General features: G+C 46.8%; 1 gene segment (V, D, J or C); it reads right to left on the reverse strand.

Moving 5' to 3' along the window:
• Positions 1-19,581: 19,581 nt before the first annotated feature.
• On the reverse strand, positions 19,582-20,767 carry LOC130489890 (immunoglobulin heavy variable 4-59-like). The segment is given in 2 exon segments: positions 19,582-19,910; positions 20,746-20,767. Coding segments are annotated over 2 exon segments (351 nt in total).
• Positions 20,768-26,455: the final 5,688 nt, after the last annotated feature.

The raw sequence follows: 26,455 nt of genomic DNA on the forward strand, positions 1-26,455 counted from the left end.
CTGTTGGCTTCATTGCTTTAAAGCCATTTTGCATTTTTAACATCACACTTTGAGTTGAATTTTTAGACAGAAACTGCTGAAGACAGAAGTGGGTAGCTTACGAACAGCGGCCTCTGATTCAGCAAAAGGCAAGTAGAGAAAAACAGGGTATAAAACCCAACTCTTCTTCCTCTTCAGAAACATTCATAGGAGTTCTGCAGATATCCCAAAATCCCCAATCCCATTGTCCTACTGTTGCAGTGGTGGTAGGTAAGGTTGGCATCTCTTGGAAGGCACAAATCTGACCAGGAGTCGGCCCCACCCAGGGTCGGAGGTTGGCTTAAGGCCCACCAACCCATTGACTAGATGTACCATTGGTCTGATTCACCAGGACTCTTATATTCCTAGGGCTGGAGAGGAACACGTAATGGCTTCGGTGTGGGCGGCGAGAGTTTCTGTTTGGTTGTTGGAAACCAAGACCAAGCCATGTGTTTGTGGGTGGTGGAGTCTGAGTGTGGTTTTTGCTTGGGTGCTCCATTGCTTTGCCACTCTGTGCCTCTTTCACACAGTAATATGTCGCCGTGTCTGCAGCTGTCAGGGAGCTCAGTTGAAGATAGACCTCATTCCTTGAAGTGTCCCTGGTGATGCTGATTCGGCTGCTGAATGCTGGATTGTACTCAGTGCCACCAGAGCTCCAGATACGACCTAGCCATAACAACCCTTTCCCTGATGTCTGGCGGACCCAATACCAGTAATAATCACTGACTTGAGCACCAGAGACAGCGCAGGTCAGTTTGAAGGATGCTCCTGGCTTCACCATTTCTGGGCCAGACTGTGTGAGCTGGAGGCCAGAGGAGATGTCTGCAAAAAAGGGAAGAAAGAAGAGTCAGACCTGAGATTCTCCTCTGTTGGGTCTTTCAGTTGCCTTTTACACAATGCACAAATCCTCACCTGGTGCAAAGCTCAGTAGAACGAGAAGAATCAGGAGGGGCTCCATCTCCGTTTCTTCTCACTCTCTCCTTCTTCCCTTCCAAAAGAAATAGACACATGCAAGCCACAGAGTCATTTTGGATGTTGGTATTTAAACAGGTGGAGTCTGTCTGGGGATTTGCATAATGGGTGTACAGTCAAGGGCTGTGTTTGAGAAGAAAGAGGGATAAAAAGAGGCACACTTTGCCAGGTCCACCAGATTCAATTATGAATTGCTTCAGGTTCATGGTGCATTGATCTCCTTTTCTACTGTGGCTCAGTGGAAGAGTCTCTCCTTTGCATACAGAGAGTTCCAGTTCAAATTCTCAGCATCTCCAAGATAAAGGATCAGGTACGAGATAATGTGAAATACTTTTGCCTGAAACCCTGGAGAGCAGCTGCCAATTTGAGCAGGCAGTACGAATCTTGATGGACGAATTATCTGATTCTGTATAAGGCAGCTTCATGTGTGTTGAAGTGTGCCAACAAAAGATCAAGTATTTTTTTAATCTTGCTCAGAGAAGCTTCAAACATATGAAGATGGCTTCTCCTGAGTTAGCCCAACTAAGCTTTGTTGGAGACCCTGGACGGGATCTCTGTCTGTCTGTCTGTCTGTCTGTCTGTCTGTATGTGTGTGTGTGTGTGTGTGTGTGGGGGAAAGCCACCCCACAAAAAGCCAGTTTGGGTCCTAGATCCGGGAGAAAGAAACAAGGAGGACACTTTTCTGGCTCTCAGATAAACAAAGAAAGCCTTGCCTAGAGAAAACCCTGCCTGCTTCCAGCAGCAGATGGGCCTTCTTGCAAAGGAGTCATAGCCCACTTCCCCTTTTTGGGCAGGCCGTTGGTTGACTCTGCCCCACTGTGGGTCCGGCACAGTAATACATGGCAGAATCTGCAGCCGTTACCGAGGTCAGCCTCAGAAAGTACTTGGTTTGTGAAGGATCCACCGAGATGGTGATTCGGTTGCTGAAAGCTGGAGCATAGTGGGTGCTGCCAGTCCAGAGTCCCATCCACTCCAGCCCTTTCCCAGGGGGCTGCCGAACCCAGTGCCACCAGTTGCTGCTTGTGACTGACTTGCCGGTGACGGTACAGGTCAACTCGAGGGTCTGTCCTGGTCTCACCACTCCTGACCCAGATTCTTGGAGCTGGAGCTGATATGAAAGTCCTGGGAGAGGTAAAGAAAACCACAGGTAGACATTCACAGCCGTGCCTGAAAAGCTTCCTCTCTGAAAACCACAAACCCTTTCCCCAAAAATACAAGAACAGTGTTTAATATCAATAAGATCCATAGAATTCAATTGCGTAAGAAATAATATTTCTGTTTGACTGATTTGTAGAATCAACTGGGAGAGTGTTAGCAGATACCAACCTAGGCAGAGAGTAAGGAGAAATAGAGAAATGAAGCCGGTTGCCATGTTAAGGCCTCGGAATTGATTTTAAAGGGGACCAGACTAGATTGGCTTTTCCTTTTAGATGGCGTGACGAGCTCCTATTTGAACGGGGAGCCAGCAAGAGAATTTGCATATTGCTAGATGATGATTTGGTAAGAGGACTGTAGAATCCCTCATAAAGCCAGAAGCATCGTCAGGAGCCAAGATAGTGTTAGCATAAGTTCTGTATTTCACCTTGGACTCCAGGTTTTGCTAGGATGGTATCAGCTGTAGTGTAGGGATATGCTGCAGATATCACCGAGCAGAGTATTGAAGTGTGTGGGTGAAAGAGAAAGGAATCAAGGCAAAATTAGGAGAATGGAATAGATGAGGGTGAGTATTAGGCCCATTGGTACGGTGGTCAATCTCCAGGTACTAGCTGGAGATCTCCCACTATTATGGTTGAGAAGCTTGCATTTGATGAATACAGCACGTGTATACTTGTATAAATAAAACTGCCTTTTCTAAAGTTCCAATGTATTTACTTATGACTGGAAGGGATGGGAATGTGTGACAATAATGTTGCATACTCCTTGTGTGATGGGCAGCTTAATGGTGCTTCAAGGATTGCCAGCCTCCAGGTGGTGGCTGGAGATCTTCTGCTATTACAACTGATCTTCAGGTGACAGAGATCAGTTCACCTGGAGAAAATGGCTGCTTTGGAAGGTGATTTCTATGGCATTATGCCCCACTAAAGTCCCTCCCTTCCCCAAACCTGCCCTCCCCAAGCTCCACCCCACAAATCTCAAGGTATTTCCCAACCCATATTCTTGGAGATATGGGGAGAGCATATAATCTGCTCAGTTGTCAATTGTATTTCCTCAGGGAAATTTATCTCATTAGTTTTGAGATCAGTTTTAATTTCAGGAGATCTTCAGGCCCCACCTGTATGTTTGAAAACCTTTTCCTTCTCAGACACTCTCCAGTTCTTATATCCAAAATAGGTGTGTGTGTGCATGTTTTATGGTTGTGGGATTTGATGGTTGCAGTTTGAGGCATTACAGGTATGGAGTTAAGGTGTTGGATTAGGACTAGTAAGAATATACATTGCTGCCATGGAGGCTCACTGGGTGATAGGGTTGCCAACCTCCAGGTACTAACTGGAGATCTCCCGCTCTTACAACTGATCTCCAGCCGATAGAGATCAGTTACCCAGGAGAAAATGGCCGCTTTTGCGATTGGACTCTATGGCATTGAAGCCCCTCCCCAAACCCTGCCCTCCTCCGGCTCCACCCTATAAACCTCCCGCAGGTAGCAAAGAGGGACCTGGCAACCCTGCTGGGTGACCTTGGGCCCGTCACCATTTTTCAGCCTAAGAAAACTCACATTTTTGCTGCTGTGTGGATTAAATGTGTGGGTGGTTTGGAGTGGTGGACTCTGATCTGGAGAACCAGGTTTGATTCCCCACTCCTCCACATGAGCGGCGGACGGTAATCTGGTGAACTGGGTTGGTTTCCCCACTCCTCCACATGAAGCCAGCTGGGTGACCTTGGGCAAGTTACAGCTCTGTTAGAGCTCTCTCAGTCCCACCTACCCCACAGGGTGTCTGTTGTGGGGAGGGGAACGGAAGGTGGTTATAAGCTGGTTTGAGTCTCCCTTAAGTGGTAGAGAAAATTGGCATATAAAAATGCCGACCTCCTCCTCCTCCTCCTCCTCCTCCTCCTCCTCCTCCTCCTCCTCCTCCTCCTCCTCCTCCTCCTCCTCCTCCTCCTCCTTCTTCTTCTTCTTCTTCTTCTTCTTCTTCTTCTTCTTCGTGTGTGGAGGTGAGCCACACGAAAAGCCACTTCGGGTCCAAGAAAGAAACAAGGAGGACACTTTTTTTGCCCTCAGATAAGCAAAGAAAGCCTTGCCTAGAGAAAACCCTGCCTGCTTCCAGCAGCAGATGGGCCTTCTTGGAAAGGAGTCACAGCCCACTTCCCCTTTTTGGGCAGGCTCCTGGTTGACTCTGCCCCACTGTGTCTCTTGCACAGTAGTACATGGCAGAATCTGCAGCAGTCACCGAGGTCAGCCTCAGAAAGTACTTGGTCTGCGAAGGATCCACCGAGATGGTGATTCGGTTGCTGAAAGCTGGAGCATAGTAAATGCTCCCAGTCCAGACTCCCATCCACTCCAGCCCTTTCCCAGGGGGCTGCCGAACCCAGTGCCACCAATAGCTGCTTGTGACTGAGTCACCGGTGACGGTACAGGTCAACTCGAGGGTCTGTCCTGGTCTCACCACTCCTGAGCCAGATTCCTGGAGCTGGAGCTGGGATGAAAGTTCTGGGAGAGGGAAAGAAACCCAAATTTAGACATTCACAGCCATGCCTGAAAAGCTTCCTCTCTGAAAACCACATACCCTTTCCCCAAAAATACAAGAACAGTGTTTAATATCAATAAGATCCATAGAATTCAATTGCGTAAGAAAGAATATTTCCATTGGACTGATTTGTGGAATCAACTGGGAGAGTGTTAGCAGATACCAACCTATGAAGAGAGTAAAGAGAAGTAAAGAAATGACGCCGTTTGCCATGGTGAGGCCTCTGAATTAATTTTAAACGGGGACCAGAACGTCCAGATTGGCTTTTCCCTTTAGATGGCTTGATGATAAGAACTCAGCTGCTCTGAGCTCATATTTGAATGGGGAGCCAGCAAGAGAATTTGCATATTGCTAGATGATGTTTCAGCAAGAGGCCTGTAGAATCCTCCATAAAGCCAGACACATCGTCAGGAGCCAAGAAAGTGTTAGCATAAGTTCTGTATTTCACCTTGGACTCCAGGTTTTGCGAGGATGGTATGCTCTGTAGTGTAGGTATATGCTGCAGATATCACCGAGCAGAATTGTCATCTGTTGTTTGGATTCAGGGATTGTGGAGTAACGGCAGTGGAACTCTTTTTCTGGAGGTAACCCAAGCACCATCTAAATGTGGGGTGCATTTCCAGTTGTTTCCAATCTGACAAGAGAGTGCACAACTGTATTTATAAGAGAGTGCACAACTGTTTTTATATATGCCTTCTGGACTTCACTCTTTATAGCACAACCCTAAGAACACTTTCCTGGGAACATGATGCATTGAATTGACCTAAGTAGATTCCGAGTAGATTCTGTTTAAGATTGCAGTCTGTAACTGTTGCTTGGAACGAGCAATTTCAAGGTTTCAAGAGGTAGGGATTTTAAATAATATAAACACATAAACACATGAAGCTGCCTCATACTGAATCAGACCCTTGGTCCGTCAAAGTCAGTATTTTCTACTCAGACCGGCAGCAGCTCTCCAGGGTCTCAGGCAAGGGTCTTTCACATCACCTCTTTGCCTAGTCCCTTTAACTAGAGATGCCAGGGATTGAACCTGGGACCTGCCGCATGCCAAGCAGATGCTCTACCACTGAGCCACGGCCCCTTTATGTCACAACAGATCTGGCTGGTTGCAGATTAGCTGCAATTTAAAAACGTTCAGCAATTTTGGAAGGAGGCATGTCTTGATGTGGTCCTGGATTAGTTCGACCAGCGCAGCTTTGTGCTGCCAGCTAGTGGTAATTATGTAGAAGTGCAGCACTCTCACTAGGAGAAGAGAAGACTCTTGTGCATAAACGTTTTTATTACCTCCTAATCTTTCATGGACTAGAGCCAGCTTCCCCAGAAACTGACATAACAGTTTTGTAATTCTATTTTCACTTGTAAAGAGTAAGCTCGACATCGATCCAGCCTGTTCCAAGGTTAAGTGAGCCTGGATTATGGTACTTTAAATAACAAACCTTGAGTGTATCGGTTTATCTCAAATAGGGTAGCCAACCTCCAGGTTCTAGCTGGAGATCTCCTGCTATTACAACTGATCTCCAGCCGATAGAGATCAGTTCACCTGGAGAAAATGGCTGCTTTGGCCATTGGACTCTATGGAGTTGAAGTTCCTCCCCTCCCCAAACCCAACCCTCCTCAGGCTCTGCCTCCAAAACCTCCGGTGGCAAAGAGGGACTTGGCAACTAGCTGGAGATCTCCCGCTATTACAACTGATCTCCAGCCGATAGAGATCAGTTCATCTGGAGAAAATGGCCACTTTGGCAACTGGACTCTACGGCATTGAAGTCCCTCCCCTCCCCAAAACCCGCCCTCCTCAGGCTCTGCCCCAAAAACCTGCCGGTGGTGAAGAGGGACTAGGCAACCCTAGTGCAACACCTCCTCAGGTCCTGAGCAGAGAATAATGTTGAACAACTCTATGAGATATTCATAGAAACCAGTTCCTTGACACCCTGGTCTGTGGAAAAACCGGAACCAGAGGGAGAGCTCTGTAAATAAAGGGGTGGGCCTGTAGAGGTATATGTTTTTAAGGGCTTGCATGGAATCCTATAAAGTGGGATAATCCCCTCTATCAGTCATCATGATAGGCCTTTTGCTTTAACCCCACTGGCCAGAGTTTCTCTGGGTGGTGGAGTCTGAGTGTGGTTTTTGCCCGGACGCTCCATTGCTTCGCCTCTCTGTGGGTATCTTGCACAGTAATAGGTCGCAGCGTCTGCAGCTGTCAGGGAGCTGATCTGGAGGTGGACCTGGTTCCTGGCTGTGTCCCTGGTGATGCTGATCCGGCTGCCAAATGCTGAATTGTAGTAGCTATTTCCTCCATCAGTGGTACTTTGAATGTTTCCCAGCCACTCCAGTTAAGTCCCTGGGAGCTGCCGGTTCCAGCCCCAGTAATGATCGCTGACTTGGACCCTGGAGACGATGCAGGTCAGTTTAAAGGACCCTCCTGACTTCACCGTTGCTGGGCCAGACTGTGTCAGCTGGGGGCTGGAAAAACTGCCTGGAAAGGAAAGGGGGGAACAATGAAAACCAGTTTTGGGATTCTGTCTTCTTCCATTCCTCACTGATCTTTATTAAGCACATAAACCGTCACCTGGTGCAACGCTCAACAGAATGAGAAAAATCACAACGGGTTCCATCTCTTTCCCTTCTCTCCCACCCCTGTCTCCTCCTTTCATAGAGATGGAAATGGGTACAGCCAGGCCCTGGAGCTATAGCAGATGATGATGTTTAAGAAGGAGGAGCCTGCTGGGGAGGTTTGCATAAAGGGTGGATGGGCAGAGGCAAAGTAGATAAAAGGAAGCCCGCTTGCTGGCCTTAGCAGATCGAGTGATCAAGCACAATGGAATCTGTGGGATCCAGGTGTGCGGATCTGGTAAGGATCTGAAAAAAGGGCCAAGTATCCTTTAAGGAAGTAAACCCCCAACAACTAGATATTTTATTTTATTTTATTAGATTTTTATCCCACCCTTTCCCTACCAGGGTTGGCCTCAGGACAGCTCACATTCAACAGTAATATTCCAGTTAATCATACAGTATAATAAATAATTAAAATATATAACACGGTCTAAAAAGGTACCATTTAAAACTAGACAAATCTGCTTCCAGGTGACTCCAAGAGACCTTCCATATCAGTACTAGTGGAATATTCAAGTAGGAAAGTGGATAGGCAGCAATGAGATTGGCCATATGTGCTTGGTAATTAGCAGTGCTTTCCAGGCTGAAGTGCCTGTGTATTTTTTTGAGTTTTTCCCCACACTGAATCGTCATTTAGGAAGTGACTGTGAAGCCAGCACATACCTGCTTCGCATTTCTTAAGAGCCCCTCTAACACGACCTTTTGCGTTTGCTCCGCCCCTGCCTCCAAGAATCCCCTCAAGCAAGCATGCAAAATCACAGCCCCATTAGCTATGCAAACGGCGGTTGCTAATGGAAGGAACGAAGCAGCAGGTGAGTGTGGGGGTGGAATTTCTCCTTTTGCATCAGGACAGTGAATAGGTATTTTAAAGGTTGCATTTTAGAAAAGAGCATTGAGAGAGCATCAAAATTGACCCTGCATAAATGGCCAATAAATAAGAATAAATTGAAGATAGAACATGGATGGTACAGGGAGGCCAGCTGATGCTGGAAGCATCGCTGCCCTCAATAAGGTTGCCATCTCTGGGTTGGGAAATACCTGGAGTTTTTTTGGGTGGAGCCTGAGGAGGGCAGTGAAGGGAGGGACTTCAATGGGATTTAATGCAATGGAGTCCAATTGCCAAATCGGCCATTTTCTCCAGGTGACGCCAGGAGATCAGCTATAATAGCAGGAGATCTCCAGCTGCCACCTGGAGGTTACTCCAAATCTAACACAGGTCAACCATACAAAGTATAACTAAACAACAGACTGTATTATACAAAAGCATTGACAAGCACGTACAAAAAGTCCTATTTCTTAAGCATAAAGACACAGTCACAATATTCCAAGGATTCCAAAACTCACTAACCTAAAGATAGACAAAAAGTCCAACAGGTTTTTCCTGTTCTTCCACACCTGGAAGAAAAAAACAACCACCTTGAATTGGTACCTGTTGGGCTTTTTGTCTGTCTTTAGGATAGTGAGTTTTGGAAACCTTGGAATATTGTGACTTTGTGTCTTTATGCTTAAGAAATACGACTTTTTGTATGAGCTTGTCAATGTTATTGTATAATACAGTCTGTTGTTTAGCTATACTTTGTATGGTTGATCTGTGTTACATTTGGAGTAATTACATTTATTCACAGAGGTGTCTATTTTGGCGTATCACCTGGAGGTTGGCAACCCTATCCCCCAACCTGGTGGAACATCTCCATCTTACAGGCCCTGCTGAATTGACCTAAGTCCCGCAGGCCCCTGGTCTCATTTGATAAAGGCATTTGAATCAACTCCTGAGTAGCTTTATTACTTTGTTCTGGGGAAATTTTCTGAAACTTTAACTTTCAAAAACTGCAGTTGCCTAATGCAGACCAAATCAAAGCCTCGCCACCCAGGTATGAGGAAGAAACAGAAGTGGAGGGAGAGCTGTGGAAATAAAGGGGAGGGCCTATAGAGATGGGCATTTTAATGGTCTATGGAGAATCTTATAGTGCAGCATAATCCTCTTTGCCATTCACCATGACTGGCATTCTGCTACCCAAATACCAATGCTTTAACTAGACTGTGTTTCTCTGTGGGCTGTGGTTATGGAAGACATGGCCCAACCATGTGTGTGGGGGTGGTGGAGTCTGAGTGTGGTTTTTGCCAGGATGCTCCATTGCGTCGCCTCTCTGTGCATCCTCACAGTAATATGTTGCAGTGTCCGAAGATGTCAGGGAACTCATCTGAAGATAGACCTCATTCCTGGAGGTGTCCCTGGTGATGCTGATCCGGCTGCTGAAGGCTGGATTGTAGTAGCTGGTGCCTCCGGCTGAGGTGCTTCGAATGAATCCCAGCCACTCCAGTTGGGTCTCTGGGAGCTGTCGGGTCCAGGTCCAGTAATGATCACTGACTTGGACCCCGGACATAGTGCAGGTCACTTTGAATGACCCTCCTAGCTTCGCTGTTGCTGGGCCAGACTGGGACAGCTGGGGAGTGGAAAAGGTGCCTTAAAAAAAGAAGAAGATAGGAATGAGAGCCAGTTCCAGGATTTTGTCTTCTGGCATTCCTCATTGATCTTTATCCAGCGCATAAACCCTCACCTGGCGCAATGCTCAACAGAATGAGAAAAATCACAGTGGGTTCCATCTCTGTCCTTTCACTCTCACCCCTCTCTCTTTCTTTCATAGGGAAGGAAATGAATGCAGCCAGGTCTTGGAGCAACAGCAGAGGATACTATTTAAGTAGGAGGAGGCTGCCAGGGAGATTTGCATAAAGGATACGTGGAACAGAAACATAATGGATAAAATGAAGCAGATTTACCACATCAAGAATTCAAGTACAAGGATGCTGTGGAATCCTGGTGTTCGAGCAGCCTCCACTTTTGGGACAACTTATTTAACTTGTTTATTTCTCATGACATGCTTGCAGTCAGCAATGGGTGGGCTGCCATGGGAAATTCGGAATTTGTTTGAGAAGAAGCTCTCCTGGGCTTTGAAACCTCAATACGCTCCCACAGAGATCCACAGAGTTCCCAAACTCTCCGGTCCAATGGTCCTGCTCCTAAAGTGGCGGTAGGTAAGGTTTGCATCACTTGGAAGGCACTAATCTGGCCAGGAGTTGGCCGTATCCAGGGTTGGAGACTGGCTCAAGGTCCACCAATAGACAGGATGATGGACTAGATGGACCACTGGTCTGATTCAGCAGGACTCTTATATTCCTAGGGCTGGAGAGGAAGACATAACGGCTTCTGTGTGGGTGGCGAGAGTTTCTGTGTGGACTGTGGTTGTGGGAAACCAAGATCCAGCTATGTGTGTGTGGGTGGTGGAGTCTGAGTGTGGTTTTTGCCTGGACGCTCCATTGCTTTGCCTCTCTGTGTCTCTCGCACAGTAATACGTCGCAGTGTCTGCAGCTGTCAGAGAGCTCAGTTGAAGATAGACCTCATTTCTGGAAGTGTCTTTGGTGATGGTGATTCGGCTGCTGAATGCTGGACTGTACTTAGTGCCACCAGAGGTCCAGATACTACCTACCCATAACAACCCTTTCCCTGGTGGCTGGCGGACCCAGTCCCAGTAATAATTACTGACTTGAGCACCAGAGACAGCACAGGTCAGTTTGAAGGATGCTCCTGGCTTCACCATTTCTGGGCCAGACTGAGTGAGCTGGATTCCGGAGGAGATGTCTGCAAAAAAGTGCAGAAAAGAGAGTCAGATTGCTCTTCTGTTGCATGCTTTAGTTGTCTTTTACACAATGCACAAATCCTTACCTGGTGCAATGCTCAGTAGAATGAGAAGAATCAGGAGGGGTTCCATCTCTGTTTCTTCTTGCTCACTCCTTCTTTCCTACCAAATGAAAGGGGCGCAGGCAAGCCACAGAGTCACTTGGGATGATGGTATTTAAACAGGAGGAGTCTGTCTGGGGGATTTGCATAATGGGTGTACAGTACAGGGCTGCATTTGAGAAGAAAGGGGGATAAAAAGAGGCAAAGTTTGCCAGGTCCATCAGATTCAATTGTCAAGTGCTGCGGGGTCATATTGCATTGATCTATTTTCTATTGTGGCTCAGTGGACGAACCTCTCCTTTGCATAAAGAAGGTCCCAAGTCAAATTCTCAGTATCTCCAAGATAAAGGATCAGGTACAAAATAATGTGAAAGACATCTGCCTGAAACTTTGGAGACAACATAAGAACATAAGAAAGGCCATGCTGGATCAAACCAAGGTCCATCAAGTCCAGCAGTCTGTTCACACAGTGGCCAACCAAGTGCCTCTAGGAAGCCCACAAACAAGACGACTGCAGCAGCATTGTCCTGCCTGTGTTCCAAAGCACCTAATATGATGGGCATGCTCCCATCATATTATCCATCATGTCTAGCATCCATTTTTACTAGTACTCTTCTCCTCCATGATGCTGCTGCCAATTTGAGTAGACAATACTGACCTGATGGATCAATGGTTTGATTCGATATAAGGCAGCTTCCTATGTGTTGAAGTATGTCAACAAAAGGATCAAGTATTTTTATCTAGTTGATAGAAGCTTCAAACACACAACCATATTCAGTGGGATAATTGGTGCTGCTTACTGATAGCCATTGGCTTCATTGCTTTAAAGCCATTGTGCATTTAAAAAATCATACTTTGAGTTGAATTTTTAGACACAAACGGTTGAAGACAGAAGTTGGTAGCTTAGGGACAGCGGCCTCTGACTCAGCAAAAGGAAAACAGAGAAGAGTGGGGTATAAAAACCAACTCTTCTTTTTCTTCTTCAAAGACTTTCTTAGGAGTTCCACATAGTTTCCCAACTCCCCAACCTAATTGTCCTGCTGTTGCAATGGTGGCAGGTAAGGTTGGCATCTCTTGGAAGGCACTAATCTGATCAGGTCTCAGCCCCACCCAGGGTTGGAGACTGACTCGAGGCCCACCACATGGACTAGATCAGGGGTGGGGAACGTCAGGCCCGGGGGCCGTTTAAGGCCTGCAAAATCATTTGGTCTGGCCCTTCGTGGATCCTGGCAGATCTCTAGCTCAGAAGAATCTACAGTAAGTCTGGCGATCTGCCCCCTCCCATGGACAGGAATAGCCTCTATTCATGGCAGATGTGAGTTTGTTTTACCGAGAAAAGGAACTTTCCCCCCCCTTGCAGAAGAGTCATTAGCTATGGAGCTGCTAGGACCACCCCAGAAACTGTGTTAACCCTTTCCCACCCGGGCCATGGAAAAACATATTCCCTCTGTACAACAAGAAGGCTGGGGGCGCAAGTGGCGACAATGGAGGGGTTAAAGGGGGCAGGGCCTGAATGTCCTGGGGGGGAGTTCATAGCCAGTGTGCCCTCATTTCATCCCTGCAGACGGAGGTAGCAGGATCCGGCTGTAGAATCTGGCTTCGACCGTGCAGAGCAGGAGCAACTCCGGCGTGTGGCTGGATGGCTAAGCCCGGCTGGTGCAACAGACCATCCTGTGCCACCAGGTGGGCAAGTGCGCCACTGGTTGGATGCCTGCCTGCTTGCCGCACGGGGGGTGGGGGGTCATCTGGGGCAGCTGCCTGCTTGGGGCTTGGTCGGCTAATTTTTAAGTTTATCATTTTGTATGGCCTGTGAATGATGTTATAAATATCTAAATGGCCCTTGGCGGAAAAAAGGTTCCCCACTCCTGAACTAGATGGACTGGATAGACTACTGGTCTGATTCAGCAGGACTCCTATGTTCTTAGGGGTGGAGTGGAACACATAACAGCTTCTGTGTGGGTGGCAAGAGTTTCTCTGTGGGTTGTGGTTGTTGGGGACCAAGACTCAGCTACGTGTTTGTAAGTGGTGGAATCTGAGTGTGGTTTTTGCTTGGGTGCTCCATTGCTTTGCCTCTCTGTGTCTCTCGTACAGTAATATGTCGCAGCGTCTGCAGCTGTCAGGGAGCTCAGTTGAAGATAGACCTCATTCCTGGAAGTGTCTCTGGTGATGCTGATTCGGCTGCTGAATGCTGGATTGTAGTTAGTGCCACCAGAGCTCCGGATACGACCTAGCCATAACAACCCTTTCCCTGGTGTCTGGCGGACCCAGCCCCAGTAATAATCACTGACTTGAGCACCAGAGACAGCACAGGTCAGTTTGAAGGATGCTCCTGGCTTCACCATTTCTGGGCCAGACTGAGTCAGCTGGAGTCCGGAGGAGATGTCTGCAAAAAAGTGCAGAAAAGAGTCAGATCGGAGATGCTCTTCTGTTGCATGCTTTAGTTGTCTTTTACACAATGCACAAATCCTTACCTGGTGCAATGCTCAATAGAATGAGAAGAATCAGGAGGGGTTCCATCTCTGTTACTTCTCACCCACTCCTTCTTTCCCACCAAATGAAACGGAAGCAGGCAAGCCATAGAGTCACTTGGGATGATTGTATTTAAACAGGTGGAGTCTGTCTGGGGGATTTGCATAATGGGTGTATAGTCTAGGGCTGCATTTGAGAAGAAAAGGGGATAAAAAGAGGTACACTTTGCCTGTTCCACCAGATTCAATTGTTAAGTGCTGCATCTCTTTTTCTACTATGGCTCAGTGAGTGAGCCTCTCCTTTGCACACAGAAGGTCCCAGGTCAAATTCTCACCATCTACAAATTAAAGGATCAGGTATGAGATAGTGTGAATTAAAGACCTCTGCTTGAAACTTTGGAGTGCACCTGCCAATTTGAGCAGACAGTACGGACCTTGATGGATCAATGGTCTGATTCAGTTTAAGGCAGCTTCATGTGTGTTGATGTGTGTCAACAAATGGACCAAGTATTTTTATGTAGCTCACAGAAGCTTCCAACATATGAATATGGCTTATTCTGAGTTAGCTCCAGTAGCTTCTGGACCAGGAATTGCCCCCCCCCCCCCGGGTTTTGTTGGCAACCCTTGACGGGAGCACTTTTCACCAGTTTTGTCTGGGGCAATCCCTGTGTACCACTCCTGGGAGATGTTGTGCTTGGTACCACCACTCACGCTACTGATGCAAACTCTACATGGTGTCATCATTAGGGAACATCCTTCAGTTGGTGCTCCAGAATTTGATGTATTCGGGTTCTTGATCACACAACCATGCTGATCATATGATGTCAGAGCTTCCGACTCATGGCGACCCTATGAATGAAAGTCCGCCAAAATGTCCTATCTTTGACAGCCTTTCTCAGTTTTTGCAAATTGAAGGCTGGGCTTCCTTTAATGAATCAATCCATCTCTCGTTGGGTCTTCCTCTTTTCCTTCTGCCCTCAATTTTTCCTAGCATGACTGTCTTTTCCAGTGACTCTTGTCGTCTCATGACGTGACCAAAATACGACAGCCTCCGTTTAGTCATTTTAGCTTCTAGGGTCAGTTCAGGCTTGATTTGATCTATAACCCACTGATTTGTTTTTTTGGCAGTCCACGGAATCTGCAACACTCTCCTCCAACACCAAATCTCAAAGGAATCTATTTTCTTTCTATCAGCTTTCTTCACTGTCCAGCTTTCACATCCATACATAGTAATAGGGAATACAATGGCATAAATTAATCTAGTCTTGGTGGCCAGTGACACATCCTTACACTTCAAAATATTTTCTAGCTCCTTCATGGCTGCCCTTCCCAGTCTCTATCTCTTTCTAATTTCTTGGCTGCCATCTCCCTTTTGGCTGATGGTGGAGCCAAGGAATAGAGAGTCTTGAATAATTTCAATTTCCTCATTGTCAACCTTAAACTTGTGTAATTCTTCTGTAGTCATTACTTTTGTTTTCTTGATGTTCAGCTGTAGTCCTGCTTTGGCACTTTCTTTTTTAACTTTCAGCAGTAGCCGTTTCAAATCTTCACTATTTTCTGCCAATACTTACTTTTTAATTTTTGATTTGATAGTTGTTGGCTTTGTTGCTTTAAAGCCATTGTGCATTTTTAAAATCATACTTTGAGTTGAATTTTTAGACACAAAACGTTGAAGACAGAGGTAGGTAACTTACGGAGAGTGGCCTCTGATTCAGCAAAAGGAAAGCAGAGAAAAGCGGGGTATAAAACCCAACTCTTCTTCGAAGACATTCTTAGGAGTTTCATGGAGTTCCCAAACTCCTCAGTCCCATTGTCCTGCTACTGCAGCAGTGTTAGGTAAGGTTGCATCTCTTATAAGGCACAAATCTGACCAGGAGTCAGCCCCACCCTGGGTTGGAGGCTGGATCAAGGCCCCCTAACCCACATGGACTAGATGGACCACTGGTTTAATTCAGCAGAACTCTTATGTTCTTATGGCTGGAGAGGAAGACAAAACAGCTTCTGTGTGGGTGGTAAGAGGTTCTCCTTCGGCTGTGGTTGTTGTAGACTAAGACCCAGTCATGTGTGTGTGGGTGGTGGAGTCTGAAGGTGGTTTTTGCCTGAATGCTCCATTGCATTGCCTCTTTGTGCCTCTCTTCCACAGTAATATGTTGCTGTGTCTGCAGCTGTCAGGGAGCTCAGCTGGAGGTAGACCTCATTCCTGGAGGTGTCTCTGGGGATGCTGATTCTGCTGCTAAATGCTGGATTGTACATAGTGCCACCAGAGCTTGCAATACGACCTATCCATAACAACCCTTTCCCTGGTGGCTGGCAGAACCAGTGCAAGTAAATATCACTGACTTGAGCACCGGAGACAGTGCAAGTCAGTTTGAAGGATGCTCCCGGCTTCACCATTTCTGGGCCAGACTGAGTCAGCTGGAGGCCAGAGGAGATGTCTGCAAAAAATTGCATAAAAGAGAGACTTGAGATTCTCTTCTGTTGGGTGCTTCGGTTGTCCTTTATACAATGCACAAATCCTCACCTGGTGCAACGCTCAATAGAATGAGAAGAATCAGGAGGGGTTCCATCTCTGTTACTTCTTGCTGACTCCTTCCTGACCAAATGAAAGGGGCAAAGGCAAGCCATAGAGTCACTTTGGATGATGGTATTTAAACAGGTGGAGTCTGTGTGGGGGATTTGCATAATGGGTATACAGTCCAGGGCTGCGATAGAGAAGAAAGGGGGATAAAAAGAGGCATTCTTTGCCCCGTCCACTCAGTCATCAAGTGCTGGGGGGTCATGGTTCATCCATCTTCTTTTCTACTGTGGCTCAGTGGAAGAGCCTCTCCTTTGCATATAGAAGGTCCCAGGTCAAATTCTCAGCATCTCCAAGATAAAGGATCAGGTACACGATGATGTGAAAGACCTCTGCCAGAAACTTTGGAGAGCCGCTGCCAATTTGGGCAAACAATAGTGACCTTGATGGGTCAATGGTCTGATTCGGTGTGTTAACAGAAGTATCAAGTATTTTTATGTAGCTCACAGAAGCTTCAAACATGTGAAGATGACTTCTCCTGAGTCAGCTCCACTAGCTCCTGGACCAGGACTTGTTCCTGGAGGGTTTGTTCATGACCCTGGATGAGAGCACTTTTCACCAGTTTGGACTGGTGCAACCCCTGTGTACCACTCTGGAAAATGTTGCGCTTGGTACCACCACTCATGCTCCTAACTTGAACTCGACATGATGCCACCATTATAAAAACATCCTGCAGTTGATGTTCTAGAATGTGGTGGTCAGATTCTTGACCACACAACTATGCTGATCATATGACTCCAGTTTGGAAACATTTGTTAAAGGTTCCCAATTTCTGGGCACAATACCTAGTGCTGATTTTAACAGATGAAGCCCTAGAAGCCAAAAAGCTGAGTCTCTCCTGCTCCACCTAGAAGAAGAAGAGTTGGTTTTTATATGCCGACTTTCTCTACCACTTAAGGGAGACTGAAACTGGCTTACAATCACCTTCCCTTCCCATTTCCATAACAGATACCCTGGGAGGTAGGTGGGGCTGAGAGAGCTGTGACTAGCCCAAGGTCACCCAGTTGGCTTCATGCGTATGAGTGGGGAAACAAATCCAGTTCACCAGATTAGAGTCCGCTGCTCATGTGGAGGGGTGGGAAATCAAACCCAGTTCTCCAGGTCAGAGTCCACTGTTCCAAACCACCACTCTTAACCACTACACCACGCTGGCTATGAATAGATCTGCATGTTCAGGTTGTCACTTCTTTTGCCACCTCAGATGGAAGCTAGATGGCCAGAAGTGAGGCGTTTTCACTGGAGGTTCCTGCTTATGAAACTGCCTTCACTTAGAGGCTGACTTCCCCCCCCCTCATTCCTTTCCCTTCCTTTCAGTGGGATGGGGAGTGGGTACCATGGATTCGTGCTACTTACTTTTAACGTTTTGATTTAGTAGCTGTTGACTTTGTTGTTTTAAAGCCATTGTGCATTTAAAAAATCATACTTTGAGTTGAATTTTTAGACACAAAATGTTGAAGACAGAAGTGGGTAGCTTATGGACAGCGGCCTCTGATTCAACAAAAGGAAAGCAGTGCAAAACCAGTGTATATAAACCATCTCCTCCTCCTCCTCCTTTTCCCCCTCCTCCTCTTCTTCTTCTTAGCAGTGATCCCAAACTCCTCAATCCCATTGTCCTGTTACTGAAGCGGTGGCACATAAGGTTGTATTCACCTGACAGGCACAAATCTGACCATGTGCTGGCCTCACCCAGGGATGGAGGTCCACCAATCCACATGGTGATGGACTAGATGGACCACAGATCTGATTCAGCAGGACTCACATTCTTAGGGCTGGAGAGGAAGACGTAACGGCTTCTGTGTGGGTGCCGAGAAGATTCTGTGTGGTTGTTGGAAACCAAGACCCAGCCATGTGTTTGTCGATGGTGGAATCTGAGTGTGGTTTTTGCATGGGTGCTCCATTGCTTTGCCTCTCTGTGTCTCTTGCACAGTAATACATCGCAGTGTCTGCAGCTGTCAGGGAGCTCAGTTGAAGGTAGACCTCATTTCTGGAAGTGTCTCTGGTGATGCTGATTTGGCTGCTGAATGCTGGATTATACTCAGTGCTACCAGAGCTTGTGATACGACCTACCCATAACAATCCTTTCCCTGGTGGCTGGCGGACCCAGCCCCAGTAAAAATTACTGACTTGAGCACCGGAGACAGCACAGGTCAGTTTGAAGGATGCTCCTGGCTTCACCATTTCTGGGCCAGACTGAGTCAGCTGGAGGCTGGAGGAGATGTCTGCAAAGAAGTGCGGAAAAGGGAGTCAGACCTGAGGTTCTCTTCTGTTGGGTGCTTCGGTTGTCTTTTACACAACACACAAATCCTCACCTGGTGCAAGGCTCAGTAGAATGAGAAGAATCAGCAGGGGCTCCATGTCTGTTTCTTCTCACTCACTCCTTCTTTCCTGCCAAAGGAAATAGACACAGACAAGCCATAGAGTCACTTTGGATGATGGTATTTAAACAGGTGGAGTCTGTCTGGGGGATTTGCATAATGGGTGTACAGTCTAGGGCTGAATTTGAGGAGAAAGGGGGATAAAAAGAGGCACACTTTGCCAGGTCCACCAGATTCAATTGTGAAGTGCTGCGGGGTCATGGTGCATAGATCTCCTTTTCTACTGTGGCTCAGTGGGTGAGCCTCTCCTTTGCATACAGAAGGTCCCAGGTCCAATTCTCTGCATCTCCAAGATAAAGGATCAGGTGTGAGATCTTTGCCAGAAACCCTGGAGAGCCACTGTTGGTCTGAGTAGACAATACTGACTTTGATGGATCAAGGGTCTGGTTCAGTATAAGGCAGCTTCATGTGTTCATGTGTTCAATGATGGTGGGTGGGGTGGGGGTTAGAGTTTAGGAAATGTGAAAGGAACAGCAGAGTGAACCCATGAAAAAACAGGGAAACACAATAGGAGAAATTCAGTTAAGCCCAAGAGTATTTATATATGGGATATAAAAGGTCGGTTTGCTTTAACTTCCAGTCTTCCGAGCTAGTGGACATCTTGAGGCTGTGCTCCGTTTTGAGGCATTCTAATTTTATTTATTTTACTTTATTTTGGTTGGACCTTGTTTCTCTCTTGTATGACTAATTAAGCCAGTGTGGTATAGGGGATAAGAGTGGTGGTTTGGAGTGGTGGACTCTGAACTGGAGAACTGGGTTTGATTCCCTACTCCTACACAAGAAGCCGGCTGGGTGACCTTGGGCTAGTCACAGCTGTTACAGCTCTCTCAGTCCCAACTACCTCACAGGGTGTCTGTTGTGGGGAGGGGAAGGGAAGGTGATTGTAAGCCAGTTTGAGTCTTCCTTAAGTGGTAGAGAAAGTTGGCATATAAAAGCCCATTCTCCTCCTCCTCCTCCTCCTCCTCCTCCTCCTCCTTCTTCTTCCTCCTCTTCCTCCTCCTATTCTTTCTGGTCCCCTCCTTATACTGTTTTCTTTTCTCCCTTCTCTTTGCTATGGAACCTAGAGAGTAGGCTGGACGGGGTTTGGCTCTTATTATGAACCACTTCCCCTTTCCTTTTTGTATGGGTTCCGGCTTTACTGTCCTCACTGTGGCTCTCTAGCACAGTAATATGTGGCAGTATCTGCCGCTGCCAAGGAGCTCAGCTGAAGATAGATCTGGTTTGTGGAAGAATCAGTGGAGAGTCTTATTCTGTTTTGGAACACGGGAGCGTAATCTGTGCTGTCATTTTCAGGATCTATCTGTCCCATCCATTCCAGACCTTTCCCAGGAGGCTGCCGGATCCAGCTCCAGTAATAATTATCTATGCTTTCTCTAGTGTCAGAAAATGAGACTGTGCATGTCAGGCGGAGGGTCTCTCCTGGCGTCACCACTCCTGATCCAGATTGGACCAGCTGCACCTCAGACAGGACACCTGTGCAAAAGAATGAGAAAAATAAAGTCACACATTCATGGAAACAGTCTTGAAATGTCATTGGGAGAAACTGGTTTATTGGGGCCCATTCTTTTTTTTTTTTTTTGGCAGCAGCCCATTTCACAAGAGAGTTATGATGTTTAAATTTTATAGCGTCTATTTTTTCATATTGATGGTTATCCCAGTTGGTAGCTGCCCTGAGCCTGACTATAGTCAGGAAAGGGTGGGATACAAATCAAATAAAATAAAATAAATAAAAATAAGATGCATGCAGTAGGTGGGGATGGTCATAGAATCAACAAAGACATTCAATCTAATTTTGATTATTATTAAAAACCCACAGAATCCTAAATGCAGAGTTATGCATTCAGATCCTATGGATTTCTTTGCATTCCAGTGGAAATGAAGAGTGTCTCAGATGTGCTGGCAAGAATAGAAAGCTGAGAATGAGAAAGGAGACAGGGATGGATGAACACAGGTTCCTTCCACCTGAGTACTTACAGAATGGACCAAGAATTAGAAAAATCACAGAGACAATGAACCACTTCATGATTTTTTTTCCCAGTAAAGAACTTCGTCCTGTATCAGAAGAAGTGAGAATAAAGCTCTTAGAGAGCCTGCAGGTCTCAGATTTGTGACTTTGAATTTATAAAGGAAGCTCTCTCAGGGGAATTTGCATGCGCTTGTCAGTCACAAAATTTAAGTCAGTGACCAGGGTAAGGAGGACAAGTTTGTGAGCATCTCTGGAAGGCTTGAAGAGGGGAGTGGACATGTTCATGGAGGATAGGGCTATCCATGGCTACTAGTCAAAATGAATAATAGACATGATGCATACCTATCCAGTAACCGAGGAGCATGGCAATTACATTATGTGCTGTGGAACACAAGCAGGACAATGCTGCTGCGGTCGTCTTGTTTGGAGGCTTCCAAGAGGCACCTTGTTGGCCATAGTGTGAACATACTGCTGGACTTAATGGGCCTTGGTCTGACCCAGAAGGGCTTTCCTTATGTTTTTTTGGAGGATGGGGCTATCTATGGCTACTGGCCAAAATGAATACTAGTCATGATACATACCAATTCTCTCCAGTGTCAGAGGAGGATGCCGATTATCTTAGGTGCTGTGAAACACAGGCAGGATGGTGCTGTTGCAGTCGTCTTGCTTGTGGGCTTCCTAGAGGCACCTGGTTGACCACTGTGTGAACAGACTGCTGGACTTGATGGGCCTTGGTCTGATCCAGCAGGGCTTTTCTGATGTTCTTATGCTGGATATGGAAAGTGCAGTTTACATGGGGGAAATTTCTGCAGGTCAGTCTTCACACTTCAAGTAGTTTAAAAGTTATTCTTTCTCATAACAGAAGCTGAGTGGGGTGAGTGGGATTTTTAAAAATGAAGGTTCAATACATGGCAATTCTCTGAGTGAAACTGTGACATTTAAAACCAGGCATAAAACGTGGGATAAAACCAACTCTTATTTTTCTTCATCAAATATATTTTTAGGAGTTGCACAGAATTCCCAAACTCCCCCAGTCCCATTGTCCCGCTACTGTAGCAGTGGTAGGTAAGGTTGCATTCCTTAGAAGACAGAAAACCTGGCCAGGAGTCGGCCCCACCCAAGTTTGGAGGCTGGCTCAAGGCCCACCAACCCACATGGACTAGATGGACCACTGATTCGCCAGGACTCTTATGTCCTGAAAAAGAAGAAGAAGAGGAAGAAAAAGAAGAGGAAGAAGAAGAGGAAGAAGAAGGAGGAAGAGGAGAAATTGGTTTTTATATGTCGACTTTTTCTGCCACTTAAGGGAGAATCAAACGGGCTTACAATCCCCTTCCTCTCCCCACCCTGTGAGGTAGGTGGGGCTGAAAGAGTGTGACTCGCCCCAAGTCACCCAGCTGGCTTCATGTGTAGAAGTGGGGAAACCAACCTGGTTCTCCAGATTAGCCTCTGCTGCTCATGTGGAGGAGTGGGGAATCAAACCCAGTTCTCCAGATCAGAGTCCACTGCTCCAAACCACCGCTCTTAACCTCTACATCACTACACCACACAGGCTCTCCTTAGGGCTGGAGAGGAAGACATAACGGCTTCTGTGTGGGTGGTGAGAATTTCCCTGTGGACTGTGGTTTTTGGAGACCAAGACCCAGCCACATGTTTGTGGGTGGTGGAGTCTGAGTGCTGTTTTTTGCCTGGATGCTCCATTGCTTTGCCTCTCTGTGTTTCGCGCACAGAAATACACCGCATTGTCTGCAGCTGTGAGGGAGCTCAGCTGAAGATAGAACTCGTTCCTGGAGGTGTCTCTGGTGATGCTGATTCGGCCCCTGAACGAAGGATAATATTCGGTGCCACCAGAGGGCGAGATACGCCCTACCCATAACAACCCTTTCCCTCGAGGCTGGCGGACCCAGATCCAGTAAGAGCCACTGACTTGAGCACCGGAGACAGCGCAGGTCAGTTTGAAGGAATCCCCGGGCTTCACAGTTTCTTGGCCATGCTGAGTCAGTTGGATGCCAGAGATGACTGCAAAAAAATAAATAAATAAAATAAAAAATAAAAAAAAGAGAGCTGAGATTCTCCTTTGTTGGGGGCTTCAGTTGCCTTTTACACAATGCACAAATCCTCACCTGGTGCAACGCTCAATAGAATGAGAAGAATCAGGAGGGGTTCCATCTCTGTTCCTTCTTGCTCACTCCTTCTTTCCTACCAAATGAAAAGGACACAGGCAAGCCACAGAGTCACTTGGGATGATGGTATTTAAACACGAGGAGTCTGCCTGGGGAATTTGCATACTGGGTGTACAGTCCAGGGCTACATTTGAGAAAAAGGGGGAGGCATCTTTGCCATGTCCACTAGATTCCTAGAATCATAGACTCCTCTAGTTGGAAGGGACCTCCAAGGTCATCTAGTCCAATCCCCTGCACAATGCAGGAAATTAACAACTACCTCCCTTCCCACACCTCCAGTGACCCCTGCTCCATGCCCAGAAGATGGCAACCCCCCCTCCTAAACCCTCCAGGATCCCTGGCCAATCTGGCCTGGAGGAAAATTGCTTCCTGACCCCAAGTGGTGATTGGCATTTCCCTGGGCATATAAGAAAGGGCCATGAGAGCCAAACACTGATGCAGCCCTTCCTGCCCTCTCTGTCATCATCTGCCTAAGATTCGGTCATGAAGTGCTGCTGGGTCATAGTGCATTGGTCTACTTTTCTACTGTGGCTCAGTGGAAGAGCCTCTGCTCTCCATGAATTTCTCAGCCCAAATTTTGGAAATCCTTTCCATCACTGGAGATAAGAAGGTATATCAGACAGACGTGGAAGAAAAGAGAATGAGTTTTGTGATGAGATCAGTGATGTGGAATCCTAGAGAAGGTAATGGAGACATGTAGGGATGGATGCACAGTTAGATATGTATGTCTGAGGTGTTTGAGAAGGGGATGCATAGTTAAATTGTGGAACTCCCTGCCCCAGGATGTGGTGATGGCTGCCAACTTGAAAGGCTTTAAGAAGGGAGTGGTCATGGTTATGGAGGAGAGAGGTATTCATGGCTACTAGTAAAAATGGATGCTAGTCATGATGTATACCTATTCTTTCCAGGATCAGAGGAGCATGCCTAATATCTTAGGTGCTGTAAAACACAGGCAGGATAATGCTGCTGTGGTTGTCTTGTTTGGGGGCTTCCTAGAGGTGCCTGGTTGGCCACTGTGTGAACAGACTGCTGGACTTGATGGACCTTAGTCTGATCCAGCATGGACTTGATGGACCTTGGCCTGATCCAGCATGTATTTGTCCGTCCCGAGATTTAAGGCTCAGAGGCATTGTGCCCAGTCAAAGGGTTGTGGGCATCTCTGCTGCCATCTGATGGGTAAGGAGAATATGGCTCATGTCAGAGTTTTCTGAAAGTTGACTGAACGAAGTCTATCTATCCCTCAGACATTAGCTAGTTTGTTACTTATCTGCCCTCAGAAGGGCACTCTGGGAATGGTAGGTTAGTGTGAGTTGGGTGTAAGCCAAATACCATGTTGACTTGGAAGTAAGACATATAAGATGATGCCCTTAATTTTATTACGGTACGTAACTGATATGTGAATACGACACTGACCCACTCATTGTTTTTTATCTTTCTTTTTTTCATGAATTTTTATTCCCCTTTCCCCTCTATTCTTGTAACCCTTAAAATAAATAAATAACTGGTATGTGAATTTAAGATGGACCCCTCTTTTTCTTGATGACACACGTAGAGAGAAAAAAACACCTAGTCTTCCTTTCAGGGTGATACTATCGCTAACAGAGGATTACTACCACCATTACCAATGAGGTTCCTGAGATAGTCCAGAGAAAACCAATCTTTAAGATGGCATTGTTAATTATTTATTTTTCTCAGGCTCACAAATCCCATTGATAAAGGTGGGCAGTAGGGTTGCCAACTGCCAGGTAGTAGCAGGAGATCTCCTGCTAATTCAGCTGATCTCCAGCCGATAGAGACCAGATCACCTGGAGAAAAAATGGCCACTTTGGCCATTGAACTCTATGGCACTGAAGTCCCTCCCCTCCCCAAACCCCGCCCTCCTCAGGCTCCATCCCAAAAATCTCTTGCTGGTGGTGAAGAGGGACCTGGCAACTAGGGTCCTTCTTCACCCCCGGCGGGTCCTTCTTCACCCTTCTTCATCCCCTGTACAGCACATGTACAGGCCCGTCTGCAGTTTGCCAATGCACATCTGAATCACCCAGTTCTCCTCTGGGTCATTCAGATGTGCATTGGCAAACTGCAGGCGGGCCTGTACATGTGCTGTCTTGAGCAAGGGGACCTTGCGGGCTCTGCAAGATCTCAGTCCTTCACGGCATAGTGTGTTACCAACTGGTCCCAGCTGCCCTGAGATCATTGACAAGTTCCCCCCATGTAGTTCTGGGCTGCTTCATCACCGTTCTCATGATTATTGCAACTCCACGAGATGAGATCTTGCATGGAGCCCCAGACTGAGGGAGGTTGAGGGTTAGGGTTAGGATCTGGCTGGTTGATGGGGGAATCAAATACTTATTTCACTCATTTTAATGCACATCAATCTCTGACTTTTGTCTTCTGGGTTTCTGGGGGTTATTCTGTCTCTCACAGCTACAAGGAGGTTGAGGGTTAGGGTTAGGATCTGGCTGGTTGATATGGGATCAAATACTTATTTCCCTCATTATAATGCACATCAATCTCTGACTTTTGTCTTCTGGGTTTCTGGGGGTTTTCCTGATGTTATTCTGTCTCTCACAGCTACAACAAACCTACCATTAAAATTAAGGTCTGGTCATTTCTTCGTCAGAGGGCAAACGGGCAAATTTAGCAGGGGATCAAATACTTTTTTCCCTCACTGTATCTATTGTGGTCTGTTGTCACCTTGGCTAGCTCTCCTTTTGCTCACTGACCCTATTTTGCACTTACTATTCCACAAAGGAACAGAGTGGGCAATGCCTGGGGACGGGCCATGGCTCAGTGGTAGAGCATCTGCTAGGCCTGCAGAAGGTCCCAGTTCAGTCCCCGGCATCTCCAGTTAAAGGGGTAAGGCAAGTAGGTGATGTGAAAGACCTTGAGACCCTGGAGAGCTGCTGCCTGTCTGAGTAGACAATACTGACTTTGATGGACCAAGGGTCTGATTCAGTAGAAGGCGGCTTCATGTGTTCATGTGATTCTCCACAGAGGAGAAGAAGAAAACACCATGAGTTGACACATGTGTGACCTTTGTGACTAAACTTAGCAGAAGCAATTACGTACCCCTGCCATTATCTGAATCACTGTTATTTCTTCTGGTTGTTGAAGCTCCCATAGGGTTGTAGGAACCATAAGAAAGCCATTAATGAGCAACTCTGAAAATGGCTATACTTCTCCATGTGCGCTATGAAGAGCTAAGAGGCAGGCAGGGCTCTGTAGGATTCACTTCTGAGAATTTTGCTCTGCGATAGTAGGCTTCTGACTTCAAATCGGTGTACAATGGTTGTCATTCATTCCAGGCTTGCGTGCTGGATGTCAGAGCAAGATTGCTAAAGGCGAGGCTGCTACCCACATATGAATACATGAAGCTGCCTTCTACTGAATCAGACCCTTGATCCATCAAAGTCAGCATTGTCTACTCAGATAGGCAGCGGTTCTCCAGGGTCTCAGGCAGGGGCCTTTCACATCACCTATTTGCCTAGTCCCTTTAACTGGAGATGCCGGGGATTGAACCTGGATGCCAAGCAGATGCTCTACCACTGAGCAACAGCTCCTTATCATTCTGAAGCATGCAGACAAGAGTCTGCATTCATCCGGCGTAGCTTTTTGAAAGCAGACCGTTGCTGTGGTGAAGCTGTGGACCGGCACAGAAGGACCTGAATCTCATGAGAAAATTTGCCTCCAGATGGCAGTCTCGGTGGCACTGCTGATCCTGTTGTTTCACAAGGCGTGCAGAGTAGACACCGTCAAGTGCCCTGTCAGTGATGCTCTGCCTCTTGCGCACGAGTGGTTTCATCCAGGAGGTCTCCTCGTTGGTGGGATCGCTTCTCAGATGATTTACATTTTCCACCCAGCTTCCTTTGTGG

This window comes from Euleptes europaea, chromosome 18, assembly GCF_029931775.1.
Source record: "Euleptes europaea isolate rEulEur1 chromosome 18, rEulEur1.hap1, whole genome shotgun sequence".
Lineage (NCBI taxonomy): Eukaryota > Metazoa > Chordata > Lepidosauria > Squamata > Sphaerodactylidae > Euleptes > Euleptes europaea.